The following is a 16,158-nucleotide window of genomic DNA, read 5'->3' on the forward strand; positions in this document are numbered from 1 at the left end:
CTGTTCTTTTGCAGATTATAAAAACACAAGCTGTACGGGAAGTTATTACAGGAAGGGAATCAGTGGAATTTTCCAAACTGTTTGGGAACAGTGGACGGGAAACACGCCGCAATCAAAAAATCTCCTAATTCAGGGTCATATTTTTATAATTATAAACACTTCTTTAGTATCGTACTGATGGCAGTGGTAAACTCGAATTACGAATTTATCATGGTTGATGCTGGCATAAATGGAAGGATATCAGACGGAGGTGTTTTGAACTGTACTGAATTTGAAGAGCACTATTTAACAAATTACTCCAGAACGATGTGAAGTAATTTGTTAAATAGTGAAGTACCTACTTCACAAAAAAAAATAATAAAATATCCTATCCAAACGTAACGCAGCGTAACCAATATCAATCTATAAACGATCTTCGATGTTACGTTACGTTACTGAGCTTGCGTTGCGTTATCTATCAACCAGCCTTAAACCGAAGAAAAGAAACATGCTGGTTTGATGCATCAGCGTTAACCTCTCCTGTAGGCGTATATTACAGCAATCATCTCTTAAAACTTACCTCAACATTTTCCTTTGAATAAATCTTCAATTTATACATATTATTCGATACTTCTTTATATTGCACAGTGTCAGGAAATTCCGTGGTATAAATGTTTTCTTTTACACAACAAAAATTAGCAAGTGCATTGGAAAAACAAAACAATTACTGCTCTATCGGGAGGACAGATAACTGTTTGCTACTTCTCTTAAGAGACCGACGTTTCCATCTGTGTCGTCGGTTCACTCTTCGGCAAACTTCGAATGGACGGATTGGCGGTTACATAAAATAATGCTACCGGGCCTCCCTTATGTCGAGAAGTGGAAGTCTGTGGAATCAACCTGCAGAACTTATATACTTTAGAAAAATATCCACAGAGCTTTTACTTCAATGAGAACAAATCAGTGTTTTTTTATTTTATACAATGATAATAATACAAAATTATAATACTTACATCTTTGATCTAGTTCTTCTCCTATTATTATCCAAGGACCATTGACTCTTGTATACTTCAAGACATTATTCTTATAATTTTTGTCACTCAAATCGCAAAGAAACACATTCTTCGCTTCCTGGCACAATTTATAATACGCTCAACATCAATCGTTATTAATTTGAAAAAAAACAGCCAATGGGACTTCAAGAATATAATTTATTTCCTTAAAAAATACGCATGTACAAAAGATTATATAGCATTTCAATTATGTTTATTTACAAAACCCTAAATATTATAAGTAAAATCTATTTGTTAAATTTCCTACTTAATTGCGCATTACGTCACTAGATTTAAATAGGAAAAATAAATTTACAAAAACCTTTATCAGACAATTATTATTTAACGAACAAAAACAATAAATCAACTATCAATTATTTCAACACTGTTGAAGTTGAAGAAACTGTTGAAGGTGAAATTTTCAACGGACACCTAGAAGCTACGGTTTTACCTATTGACCACTGAGCTCACGTTTGCTTCAAACTGGGATTATAATAAAATAGATCTGGGGTCTCTCAGACTTTAAAATATCGTTATAAATCATTGAAATAAGTATTTTTCTCTCAATAGTAGCTCATCTAATATACTCTTTATTTATTTTTTAATTTACTTAATATATGACTTAATACCCAATTAAATATAGAAAACATAACCTAATTACTATGCTTTAACGTAAGATATCCAGAGGTTGAGCAACTGAAAAAAAGTCTAGAAATTTTAAATAAGCGATGACAAAACTAAACATATACAATAATATATACAAAGCGTAGTATTTGATTTTTATTATATACAAACTTGATATTAATTTACTAATGCTCAGGAAATCTTAGTATATTTACGATTAAATTGAACTGGAAAAATAATATTACTCTGGAATCTTTCCTTTAAAAAAAGACGACTAAAAATCTACCAACCAGCTTTAATATTGGAAGAGATAGCTGTAATATTATTTTTCCAGAGCTATTTAAGTTCATAAACTGCATGCCAAAAAAAAAAAAAAAAACACCTAGTAATTTTAAACTAAAAAATGGCCTAAGGCTTCGTACTGTGGTGATAATAAGCTCAAATAATCACAGCCCCCACCGAAATAACAATATTTTCTTTATTGATAAGGAACATTTTTAGTAGAACAAAATTGAAAATTGGAGCATTTCTATTGCAATACCAGGTCGGCTCGAATAATATTAATTATGAAATATTTTAGAAATATCTTTTCTAATAATCCTTTTTTAAATTGATTGTATGCATGTATATTTAAAATATTTTTTTAATAAGCGTATTATTATATTGATGCATTTAACCACAGTTCAGAGCACATTTAAAAAATAATGTTATTTAATAAGTAATTTTTCTAACAGTATTTTATTTTTTTAATTGTTAACACAAATTATACACATACAACTCAAGGTAATTAAATAATTGCTAAATTTACAGGACCTTTGAGTTTATCATATCACTTCAACACATACATAAATTTTATCTGCCAGTAAAAAAATCTCAAATCGCCCCTATAAACTAAAAGCAAAAAAATAAAAATAAACATCTGAACCTAAAATTCATGTCATTAGATTTGGTATATTATCGAAATACGTTACTGAAATAAATTGAACTAATCAAGATCGCTATTTTGAGTTAGAGGTGGATATTCTTGGTCATCTTGAAATTGAAAAGCGTCTTTGGGCGGCACTTCGGTCGCCTGCTCCATCTCGCGAAGCTTTTCAGATTCTACCATTAAAAATAATTTTATTAAAAAACCATTCGTTTTTTCGAACCCAGTTTTAAATGAATGATGAAAATAAAAATGATTGTGTAGTATTTAACTTGGAGAAAGTGTAGGATAAACAAAACACAATATTGTTTTAATGAATTAGGGAATCTAAACCACTTGATTTTTGATTGGTAGTATTAATATACAGTGCGATGCTTTTCAGTCCCGATGCTAACTTTAAAATCACTTAATTTTTATTGAAACCTGTGTGGTTCTGTAGGAAAGCTAAAATGTCTTGACGCAAATATGATACTTTGTATTTGTAAGATGGCTTCTTATCCAGTGCAACAGAAATCAACTGAAAGTTGCTGTCGCGATGTAAAAGTAAAACGTAACAAGAATCTTTCAACAACTGAGTGGTTTAAGTATTTATTCGGCAATTCGGTCAGACAGAAGATAGATATTGTCAAAGCTAAAATCAAAACGCCTTAGAACACTGAAAGACTAGAATTAGCATTGCCGTGGAACTATGGGCAGTTTGTTTGCTTGCAACATCTCTGATGCAATGATGCCAAATGCTTATGTAGAAATGGCAAAAAACACACTTTACAATATCATAAAAATTTGTCACTTATTTTGACGCGCAAAACAATACTATTCCTCTTTAATAAAGCATGAAGCCTTTTTTTTCATAAAATATGATAAGATACTCTATAAAGAAGTCAACATTCAAAGTGAAATAAACGTAAATAACGTATATTAGAGAAAAGGGCAACAACATCGCAACGCCGCTCGATCACATTCTTGATTCCACCGACACAAGTAATCTTTACCAGTGACGTCGTCGAAAAATATTTACATGAGAAATATTTATTATTAATAGATTATGCTTTAAATTATAAATATTATCGTTTATGAACTCTTTCTTCCTACGTTTCTTTTAACATACTTCATTAGAGAAATATACTTTATTACTATGGTTATGTCCAGTCATATTTGTCATATGGCATAATGTATTGGGGTAACTGTTCTAGAAGTGGTGAGGTTCTTACGGCCCAGAAAAAAATAATTAGAACTATTTTATTTAAGCCTTATACATTTTCTTAGAACACTCTTTCCAGACTTAAAAATTATGCCATTTCCTTGCCTATTTATTTTCAACTCGGTCATGCATATAAAGCGTAACCTGTCTAATTATTCTTTGTCTAGAGGTACCCACTATGAACTCAAGAGTTATGTTAAATTTGGTTTACCCAAACATAAATTAACCAAAGTGGCAAACAGCCCAGTAGTTTTACCAATTAAATTATACAATAGTCTTCCCATTAAAATAAAAAAAATTGAGAAGGTTAATAATTTCAAAGCTTCATTGAAAAGAATTTTAATTACTTTTATACCGTAATAGAATATTTAAATTGTAGCGTCTCATCCTTACTCCCCAAAATTCGTATTTCTTTGTTGAAAGCTGTAGTTTTCCTATGTCTTTAGTTAATTGTAGATTATTTATTGTTTTTTCTTAGGGCCTTTTTAAAAGTTGTATGTTTAGGTCTTATAATATTATTTTTTGACATTATCCGATACTTATTTGTATGAGTCTATGGAAATAAATATTTCAGTATTGAGTATTAGAGTAAAGATACTTATCTACTAAAAAGCATTGTTATGGAAATTTAATATTTTATAATTACATATTAAAGATTTCTTTAAGAAAAATATAGAAGTTTTTATTATTCTACGTTTATGACAACGGTTGTCTCTTGATATGATGTTATGACAATATCAGTATTTACTTGTGAAAAGATCGGCTTAATTCGCCTTTTTCTCTTCGTCATAATTTCTATCGTACCAGTTCACAAAAACACTGAAATGGCTAAACCTTTTTCCTTTTTCAACCAAAAACTAAAGAAAAAACACACAACTTCACAAATGCCGAATGCAAACACAAAGCTGTTTATCAAAATTACATTTCGCAAGATGACATCAGCTTTTGCCTGCGGTGTTGTCATTTCAATTTTTTTAGAATACTTTTTTTGCGATTAGAATAACGTATGTCTATTTCTACTTTTTATATTTAATCCAAAATATAACATCAATAAGTTAAATTAACATTATATGTCTTGATATTTAGCTGAAAATTTCCTCTTTTGAAAATGCGTATAAACTTGACAACAGAGAATCGTAGAATAACTTTTGCTTTAACATGGGAATTAGCAAATATAGTCGTTTTGTTTGACTTGAGTTAACACAAAAAGGATAAAAGTGTCTCGACGACGATGAAAGACCGGGCCTTGTTTTAAAAGGATACCTCAATTTAATGGTGATAATTTTTTTTTAACATTGAAAATCAGCCAACATAAAAATGAATGTTTTTTCATTAATTTATTAATTTAAAATTAGTTCTCGAAGTGTTTATGACTAATTTTTATTTAACTCTAAAATGGTTTATTCTACGCCAGAAAGAGTATCGCTCATTGAACTGTATTATGAAAATGGTAGTTGTGCTAATTTGCAGCTCAGATATTTAATGAAATGAATACAGATAAAAATGTTCACCGAAAATACATAATTGAGCTGGTGAGAAAGTTTAGGGAGACAGGTTGAATTGCAAACAGAAAACCAACTATTCCAAATTAAAAGATAATTGGAAACGAACCTATTAAAATTGCTGAAATAAATACATTTCGCGTATCATTGATGAATGTCGGGCCTCTAGACACCAGAAATTCTTCATAGTATTTGGGACGGGTTTGAACAAAATCTTTATAAATATGGAGGCCAACAATTTGCGCACCTATTGTCATAAATAATAAAATATAAACAAAATTTAAATTTTATGTTTTTTTTTCTCTAACTTCTTAGAAAAAAAAATTGAAAGTAAAAATTAAAAAAAAGGGACTTGCATAAAATTATTTAAAAGGGGTACCAAGCAACAAAGGCGGCTAAAATTACAAGTAAGGGGTTTCCAAGGGATCTAAAAATGCCACTAGCTAGCCTCAGCAGAGTGGGGTGGGTGAAATAAAAAAAGTAAACAAGAACGCCTCCTACTTTTTTGACCCTTGTGATGGAGCAAAAATATATTAAATAACGGTAATGAAGTTGACGAGGCTGACGTTAGACGTGTGAGTATAGCGGATTGCCTAGTTTTTGCCGATTTGTAAACGACGCTTGAGTATATCGTCTGCAACAGGCGATATAGCTTCCTCCATATTTAATACCTGGACAATGTATCACCATCCTTATTTAAACGTATTTAGTTCACTGTTTCTCAAAACCGAATTATTGTGAATTGTCTGTCTGTGTTTATTATAGAATAATACATAGAGTTGTTTATTTTTACTATATAAACCCTTGCTAATTACAAACCCTCATAAAATCATCTATATTTTGATTTTTATAAATGGTTAGACCTATTAATGTGGAAACACTGTACATAAAAGGGAAACAAAGTCATAAAGTAAAAATAAAAAGAAAAAAGTGTTTTTAACTAAATTTGTTTAGTAAATACAAAAATTTAAATGAAGATCATAAAACATCATCATTTTCATGGTATTAGGATTTATAAGATTCAAGTTTATCAGAATAATAAAATAAATATTTTAAAGTGTGTGCATCTATCCCAAGCTAATTAAAACTTTGTTTAATTTTAGGTACGGATTACTTCCTTTCATACATTTTAACAAAATTCTTAAAGTACAAGAAAAATCTCAGATCTAACGCACCTATCTTAAATTCTTAACTAAATGTACTTTTCTATTTTGTTTTTGTAAACATAACCTCCCAAAAACTTTGTTTGTTTTGTTTTCCTATAATTGGCACAACTAAAATTTGCCAGAGTGACCAACATCGAAGGGACACAATCACGCAAAATGGCGGCCCCTTAGTAGTGGTCATTTACTTTTCATTCAATTGGCAGTCCAGGTATATTTATTAAGTTCGTGCTAAAGATAAAATGACAAAAGAAATACCAAATACCTCGCATATAGGTAAATACTCAGGTTACACCAATAAACTCTACATAACATGTTATTTCCCTTTACAAAGAAAATGTACGTTTCTTGATAAACAAAAAAAAATTGATAAACTGTAAATAAAACTGTAGATTGTCTTTTAATGATGTGCAGTGATTATAAGTGTTTTATTAAGTTACGAGTGGTACTTGTGTCACCGTCGAATTCCTCGGCTATAACTAAACTCAGATCACCAAATGAGGGGGCTCTGGATATACCACAACCTTCCTAGGGTATCTGGGAAGGTTAGTTAAGCCACAAGCTGACTAATGAGAATTATATGGTAGGACTTCTCAGGCGATATGGTGCAGCAGTGATTCTCAACTAAAGAGGCTCGATTCGGTGTTAGCACAAACTTAACAAAAATATACCTGGACTGCTAATGCATACGGCCACGATACCCAAAAATGACCACTGCCTGATGGCCGCCGTGTTTATAATGGTTCTGTCCTTTTGATGTTGGTCACTCTGAACATTTTTAGTGTTGCCAACAAAAAATATATTAAATAACGGTAATGAAGTTGACGACGCTGACGTTTGACATGTGAGTATAGCGGATTGCCTAGTTTTTGGCGATTTGTAAACGACGCTTGGGTATATCGTCTGCAACAGGTGATATAGCTTCGTCCTTATTCAACACCCGATGTATCACTATCCTTATTTAAACGTATTTGGTTCACTGTTTCTCAAAACCGAATTATTGTGAATTGTCTGTCTGTGTTTATTATAGAATAATATACAGGGAGTCCCAAAAGTATGGACACACCCAAAAATCTTGGGAAATATGGGCGCTAGGAAAAATCTTGAAATACAAAAGTTTTGGAGAATCAATCGGTGGATCTGATGGTGACCTTAAACTTGACCTTGAACTTGACCTTCAAGGTTATTTGAAGGTCAAAGCGATTTTTTTAAATGAGAACCTCTATTTTTGACACCGGATTCTGAAAGAGCGGAAAATTTTACCTCCGGGTATATATTGAGGTATGAGGTTAAAGTAATCCCGAGAGGTCAAATAATGACTTCTTAAAAATCTCGCGAGTTCAGTGATAAAAGAAAACAAATAATGGTCATACCCTAGGTAAGTCTTAACGAGGAACCCAACGGTGACCTTGGATTTGACGTTGAACCTCATTTTCAAGGTCATTTGAAGGTCGATCTCATTTCTTCAAATGGAAATCCTTATTATTTGACCTCTTGGGATTACTTCAACCTCATACATACCCGGACATAAAATTTTCCGCTCTTTCAGAATCCGATGTCAAAAATAGGGGTTCCCATTTAAAAAAATCGCTTTGACCTTCAAATAACCTTGAAGGTCAAGCTCAAGGTCAAGTTGGTTGATTGGCAAAAATATCTACGCCATACGTTTTTTCTCACCTGGATGACGTAACTACAAATGGGTATAATTTCGACTTTAAACTACTTAAAAACTAGATACTATAGAAGCAAATATTAATCAAATTATGGCTGATTACTATGAAGACATTACTGCGGCATTATTTGAAAAATGGATCACTCTTAATCTCTTATAAGCAATAAATTGTTTAAAAAAAGGTTAAAAATTCAAGCAGATCGAACCAATTTCAATAATAAAAGAGACTATGACATGCCTCTAACGGCGGCAGAATCCTATTTATTTATCTGTGGTTACGTAATTTTTCGCTCATTCAAATAAGAATAAAACCACTAAAATTTATGAACATAAATCAACGCATTTTATCCATCGATATATAATAAGTTATCTTGACTCTTAAGTGGACATGTGTGTCATTTTTATAAAATTAGGAGAATGAGGCTTAAAGAACCGCACTGTATAAGAGAAAAACTTATAATCTTAATTTTCTATAAACAAAAAATAAATGTATATTTTTTTATATCAAAAATCACGTGATATGTGAGAGCTAGTTGAAGTGCATAGTATGAGTGAAAAAAAAAGAAACAAGGACTTGACAATTTTGACAATATAGGTACTGTCAGTTGTCATAATTTTCAAATTACTTCGACCGTCCAATGGGGTCGAAGCAACAAAAAAATCGACGTCGTGATAAGTGAAAATATGTTTAGTTAAAAAAAAATGTTTATAGAAATTATTAATTTATTAAATAAATACTGACCAGTACCTGACATTTGGCCCGAGGGGTTGCCCTTGACGATGCCAGCGTAGCTACCTAGAAGGCCTTGCATAACAAACAAAATCAATTCAGGAAGGTTTTGGCTGCTGACTAGAGAGCGGGAAGGTAAGACTAACAGGTTTGCAGTGGGTAGACATAGTACAGTTAAGTATGTATGCTTAAAGGTGTTAGTTGACAAAAAAGGAAAATCAACAATTAAAAACCCTATTCTTGCCCCTCCCAAGAAAAAATACCACAAGAAATATCAAAAATAAAAGTTGAAATTTTATTCTTTTTAAACACTTCTGTTGAAAAAAATTATAATTTAAATATCAAATTAAAAAAAAAACTTGTCTAATTTTTAAAATACAAGGCATAATAAAATTTTTTTAAGGATTCGAACTCTTTATTCGTTATGCTTCTTGTTGATCCAGTTTTTTACATAACATTTCATAATTTCATTTTTATTTTAAATATAAAAACTTTAAATAAACTTAATCTTCAGAATCAATATTTTTATTAGCAGAACAGTCAAAATTTGAATCATGCCTAACAGTAGCATATGTTGATGGTTTCACATCACTCTTAGATTCGCTACACATGTCAAGGATCTCATTACTAATAATATGATACTTAGGTATATTAAAATCACATGACACATGAATTTACTGTTTGAGTATTAACGAAATTATATGATGCCTACCAAGCTAACGAGAAGCATTAGACCTTCGACGTTTCAAGTAATCTAACTTACAATTTACAGCTTATTGATTTTTTTTTTCATCTTCATAAAGAAATATCTAAGGATTGCGTCAGCTCAGTTAGTATGACGTGGTTAAGGGCAGTTACGATGTAGTTTTTAAATGCATACAAATTTTACGTGACTAAAACATCTAAAATTTAATAAAGTTTTTAGAATTACTTAAATAGTTATTTATGTAACAAGTGTGTAAAATTATCCTTTTTTTATGAATGGGACATTTCCCATAAATAAAAATAGGAAATTGTACACACGTGTAACATACAACATTTTTTCTACTACCGAAGAAAACATAAAAAAATCAAAAATACCAAATTATTTTATGCCCTAGTGCGTAAAAGTGAAACTTTATAAACCCTGCGAAGAAAGTGAGTACTTTACGCATGGTAATAGAAAAAAATATTTAATTTAAGAAAAGATGTTTTTGGGCGTTCTCTGTATATATTCTCTGCTATGATATTATTTCCATCACAGAAACTTGGCTCCAAAATGATATACTTGATGGTGAAATCCTTCCCAACTCATACGTAATGTACCGTTCTGACAGAAGAACTGGCCTTGTTGCTGCTTCAAGGGGTGATGGTGTTCTACTGGGGATTCTGAACCACCTCTCCTCGGAAGCCCTCGACCTCTCTGCGATCAGCCAAGAAATACCGGAAATCGATCTGGTAGGATGTAGAGTCAAATTTAATAATTTCATACTGTATATTTTTGTATTGTACGTCCCTCCTTCCATCGACTCCGTGCAATTAGAACGCTTTCTCGAAGCCTTTTCCATGGTTAATGTAATCTATTCTGAACATGTGATTATCCTGGGAGACTTTAATGTCCCCACTTATATTGAACACTCGGTATCTCCCAATAGTAAACGTCAACTTCTAAGTAATTTTTTTGATTTCCTAAACTATAAGCAATTCAATAACGTGGTAAATAACAATCTTCGCTGTTTGGATTTAATCTTTGCAAGCTTTAATATCTCTGTACTTAACAGCGGTGCATCTCTTGTCCCGGAGGATACCTACCATCCTTCTTTGTCATTTGAATTCCACGCAGGCCTTATCTCTCTCAATAACCTACCCCTTAATAAAGCTGAAATAAAGGAATTTAATTTTAGAAAGGCTAACTTTCCGCTTTTGTATCAGCTGCTGTTAGATACTGATTGGTCGCCTGTCATGGTGCAGCAGGACGTCAACTCCGCATGTGATGTTTTTTATGATATACTGAACAACACTTTCGCTAGAGCGGTACCCTTCAAGGTAAAACGTAAAAGACATTTCCCTCCCTGGTTTTCGGCGGACATAATTCGTAATACATATAAAAAGGAAAGAGCATTTCGTGAATTTAAGATTTCCAAGTCTAAACATCATCTAGAGATATATAGATCTCTGCGCAAGACAATTAAAGCTCTAACTGCACAAGCCTACAAAATGTACATCCATAGTATTGAGAACAAAATAACCTCCGATCCGAGTGAATTTTGGTCTTTTATTCGAAGCAAACGTAATCAGTCTCAAATCCCCGGCTCAATGAAGCTTTCTAACCAATCATACAATACGCCTGACAGCATTGTGTCCGCTTTTGGAGATTATTTCAGGAGTGTATACACGAACTCACTTCCCAGCGATCATCCTGTCGTCTCTGAACCTCCCTTAACTTGCATAGACGTCGTCGCGCTCGCGGCTACCGACATTATAATGGCGAGCAAGTGTCTCAAAAGCAAAATGACCTCTGGCCCAGATCTAATTCCTAGTTTTTTAGCTAAAGACTGCTCTGTTGCACTTACAGACCCTCTGCTCCACATTTTTAATCTGATCCTTAACACAGGTATTTTTCACAATATCTGGAAGCAAGCTAAAGTTTGCCCTATCTTTAAAAAGGGCGATGCTGGAACAATAGAGAATTACCGCCCTATATCCATTCTGTGCAATTTCTCAAAGTTATTCGAGTTGGCTCTCTATAAATTAATTTTTCCCAAGGTTAAGTCCATGCTGGCCAACGATCAACATGGTTTTGTTTCTGGCCGCTCATGTACTACAAACCTAGCAATCTTCTCTCAGTTTGTGTGCGAAGCACTTAATGATAGAAGTCAAATCGATGTTATCTACACAGACTTTCAAAAGGCTTTTGACCAGATTGACCACTTCATCCTATTAAATAAGCTTGAACGCCAGTTTGGATTCTCCGATCGCTTGATAAAGCTCCTTAACTCGTATTTAGTTGACCGCTCTCAGTTTGTAGTGGTCGAAGGCTTTAGATCTGCTTGTTTTTCACCCACCTCTGGAGTTCCTCAGGGCTCTAACTTGGGCCCCCTTCTCTTAAAGTTTTCGCTAATGACTTGATCTCCACCCTCAATTGCTCTCGGTTAGCATATGCTGATGACCTAAAGCTTTTCCATAGGATTGACTCTATAGCAGATTGTGGTCTACTGCAAGAGAACATCAATACTGTACACCATTGGTGCACTTTGAACCGGCTTAACCTTAATGTTTTCAAGTGTAATGTGGCCAGCTACTTTCGTATCAAAAGTCCAATTGCCTTTAATTACTCAGTTAATGGAGAGTCTCTGGCAAGGTCTACCTGTTTCAAGGATCTTGGAATCACCTTTGACCAAAAATTTTCTTTTATCCCTCACATCGAAGATACTGTTTCTAGAGCTACTCGCATGCTAGGCTTTATTATTAGAAATTGCAAACTTTTTTTGAATACTGCCACTGCCAAAACTCTCTACTATGCATTTGTTAGATCCAGGCTGAACTACTGCTCCCTCATTTGGTCTCCCATTTACAACCAGCACATTCACCTATTAGAATAAGTCCAACGGCGATTTCTTAAATATTTGGCATTTAAGGATGATGGAGTCTATCCTCCAAGGGGTTTTGACCATAACCTACTGCTCTCTAGATATACTGAACGGTCACTTGCGGAGAGGAGAGAAATGCATTCGGTGAAATTCTTGTTTAATTTACTTAACCATAAAATTGACTGCCCATCCCTTTTGCAAAGGATTTGCTTTCATATACCACGCCCAGGATCCAGACAGTGTCCAGCTTTTAACTTGGACACAGCCAGGTCCAACATTCTGTACCAGAGTCCTATTCACTTTATGTGTCAAAACTTTAACACTATTGCTGATTCTTGTGACATTCACCATGACGATTTGGCACTTATCTTGAATCACCTGCGTATGGTCGGTGGGGGGAGGCTAGGTTATTTAGTTTTTAGTTATTTAGTTTTTAGCTTGAATACATTTATTTACTCATTTTTTTTTGCTCTTTTGATTAAAATTAATTCTTGATTCTTATTCTAATTTAGTGTTGATTTTTTATTATTTATTTATTTTCTCAAGTTCACTACTTTTTTTTTTATTATATAGCAATTCTTTTATAGTTCTTTTATAGTTTAGTTGCATGATTCTAATACAATTCATGCATTCGTACATTTATATATTTAATTGATTTTCCTGTAACTGGGTATATGTAACCTGTTGGAAATAAAGCTTATTATTATTATTATTATAAACGCCAGTGGAAGTAAAATGATAAGAAACTTTAGTACGAGGGTGGTCCCAGAATACCCGGCCTGACCATAGATGTCGGTAGTATTTTGAAAAATATCAGTGTATTAGAAAGGATACAATCTATAAAGCATATGTTTCAAGTTTGAAGACGCCACGTTGTTTAGTATTTGTTTGGCAGCCATCAATAGTCAACGTTTTCAGTGAATTTGTGAAAATGGAGAAAATTGGTCATCGTTATGTGATACAATACTTTTATTTGAAAGGCCTCAGCCCAACCAATATAAAAACTGAACTGGATTCTACTCTGGGTGAGTCTGCTTCTTCGTTAACAACAGTAAAATATTGGGTAGCAGAGTTTAAACAAGGCCGTACGAGCTGCCAAGACGAGCATCGCAGTGGTCGACCAAATGAGCTGACGACTCCAGAAATTTTAAAGAAAATTCACAAAGTGGTATTGGATGATCGTCGACTGAAAGTGCGCGAGCTAGCGGACATAGTAGGCATTTCAAAAAGTGCGGTACATCGCATATTAACTAAAATTTTTGACATGAGAAAGCTGTGTGCAAGATGGGTGCCGCGTTTGCTCACACTCGAGCAAAAACAGTGTCGTGAAGATGTTTCAACTGAGTGTTTAGCGAAATTTAATAGCAACAAAGCAGAATTTTTGCGTCGTTTCATAACCATGGATGAAACATGGGTCCATCACTTCACACCTGAGACAAAAGAACAAATCAAAACAATGGACTCAAAAGGAAGAACCGGCTCCAAAGAAGGCGAAAACCGTTTCATCTGCAGGCAAGGTCATGGCGTCGGTTTTTTGGGATGCGCGAATTGTCTTTGACTATCTTGAAAAAGGTAAAACTATCAACGGCGAGTATTATGCGAACTTATTGCAACGTTTGAGCGAAGAAATCAAGCAAAAAAGGCCGCATTTGGTTAAGAAGAAAGTGTTGTTTCATCAAGACAATGCACCAGCTCACAAATCCGTTAATGCAATGGTCAAAATTAACATATTAAAGTTTGAATTGCTACCGCATGCACCCTATTCGCCAGATTTAGCCCCCTCAGATTATTTTCTGTTTCCAAACTTAAAAAACTGGCTCAGTGGTTAAAGATTTTCCGACGATGAAGAAGTGATGTCTGCAGTTAATGGCTATTTCAAGGCGCAAGACCGTTCTTATTATAAAAAGGGTATCGAAAAAAGAAAAGTGTATAGAGCTGAAAGGAGATAATGTTGAAAAATAAATACATTTTTTTCCAAAATTTTCGTGTTTTCTTTCTTGGGTCGGGTACTTCTGGGACCACCCTCGTACGTCATCCGGAACTAGTTAAACACTTAGCGAACAAGATGCATAGTAGACATCCAGAAATAGTTTTTCTGAACATTTTTCCAAGTTCTGAAATTATGTAGGTAACAAAATGTTAAATGGTAAAAGCCTGCATGCAATAAATGTATTAAAAACCAGATAAACGAAAAGTCAAAATAATGGGTTAATCAATATTGGATTATTATGGTAGATTATTTATTTTTCCATATGTTTATTTATGAACCTTTTAAATTTTTTTACATGTAACATTACTTGTTTTAAATGTTCAAATATATTACATAAACGTAATATAGATAAATTAAATAGAACTTAAGCGCCCTGTATTTTAAAAATTAAGCAAGTTAAGAAGATCTACAAGTTTAATTTACAAAAAGTGTAAAATCTTTAAAGACTCACTTGAAGTTCTTATAAAATATCCCAAAACAAATCACTGCTTTTTAAAAATATACAAATAAAATTAGATTTAAAATTAAGGACAACTTATGAAAGGAACGGGAACAAAAACAAAAATCTCTAAAAACCACTTAATAATTTTATCAATGTCGGCCAAGTGTGATTTAAGAACCTCTACAAAACAGTGGTTCATGAAATCACCGCAGCCATATAATTTAGCAAGATAGTCAATAAAAAAAGCAAAAAATTACATACAAATACGGCTAATGTTACCTTTCATTGGCTTTTCGTCCCCGCTTTTGCCGTCAGTTATGTCAACAGCTATATCGTCCAAATTGTACTTTTTGTATAACTGTAGATCACCTCCTTCGTTTGCATTAAAATTATAAATATATAAATACCCATGCTCTGTTGCGACCAACAACCTCAACCCATCTTGAATACTGCAAATATTCCCATTAGTCAATAACACGAAAACTCCGTAAATAGTCTTAAACTCACTTGGCTATAGAAATAACATTTTTAACTCCTCCAAATGGAAGGTATGCGGTAGCAAATGCTCTGCCTTGGTTAAAAACGTCCGTTACTTGGGTGGGCAGGTAAGTCGAGAAATAACCCATCCAGCCTGCTTCTTCGACGTTTTTTCTCGGACTAGAGCCAAATAAGTTCGTTTATTTCTTATGAAAACTATCGATTAGTATATAGGAAAAGTTATTATATTAGGATCAAATTTAACCCTTTTAGACAACCGTATAACTTTGATAGCCGCATATGAATCTAATGAAAATGGTAAATATCCATCCAGATATACAAGATAATGTATTTTATACATTCAAAATCAAAATAAATATACAGTGCGTCCCAAAAGTTATGTCAAAAATTTATTTAAAATTAGGCGATGGGTTTTTTTAAGAAACCTCGGACCCGTCGAGTTTTATTTCAGACTGCGCATTTTTGTACATGAAGTTTGTATATACAGGGTTGCTCGAAATTAAATTTCGACCAAAAAACTTAGTTTTCAAACGAAACCAACTTTTTTTTTTTGTTTTATTTTTGCGTGGAATTCTACGTACGTTTCATAAAGTCAACAGTTATCGTAAAAACCATGATTCTTGTAACAAATAAAAATAAATGAAATGTTCAAAATGACTGCCATTCACCGCTTGACAGTGTCTCAGGCGATCAATAAACTCTCGTTGCCATTTGCAATCATTTCCCGAGTTACTTCTCTGCGAAAGCTCTCTTTCAAGTCGTCTAGATTATTTGGCTTATTAACAAATACGTTCGACTTGAGGTATCCCCA

The 16,158-nt window shown here is 33.2% G+C and overlaps 1 protein-coding gene across 4 annotated transcripts in view; it reads right to left on the reverse strand.

The window, feature by feature from the left end:
• Window positions 1-1,170: 1,170 nt before the first annotated feature.
• LOC126744937 (WD repeat domain phosphoinositide-interacting protein 2) overlaps window positions 1,171-16,158 on the reverse strand; it is a 45,776-nt gene continuing 30,788 nt past the window's right edge. For 2 of the 4 annotated variants that reach the window (XM_050452539.1, XM_050452537.1), the window contains exons 5-8: window positions 15,357-15,506; window positions 15,129-15,298; window positions 8,861-8,923; window positions 1,171-2,756 (exon numbers count right to left, since the gene is read on the reverse strand). In XM_050452539.1, coding sequence (XP_050308496.1) covers window positions 2,641-2,756; window positions 8,861-8,923; window positions 15,129-15,298; window positions 15,357-15,506 — 499 coding nt within the window. In that variant the 3' untranslated portion in view covers window positions 1,171-2,640. The remainder of the gene's footprint in view (window positions 2,757-8,860; window positions 8,924-15,128; window positions 15,299-15,356; window positions 15,507-16,158) is intronic. The other 2 variants (XM_050452538.1, XM_050452540.1) reach the window with 2 other exon arrangements.

Source organism: Anthonomus grandis, chromosome 15 (genome assembly GCF_022605725.1).
Source record: "Anthonomus grandis grandis chromosome 15, icAntGran1.3, whole genome shotgun sequence".
In the NCBI taxonomy this organism is placed as follows: Eukaryota; Metazoa; Arthropoda; class Insecta; order Coleoptera; family Curculionidae; genus Anthonomus; species Anthonomus grandis.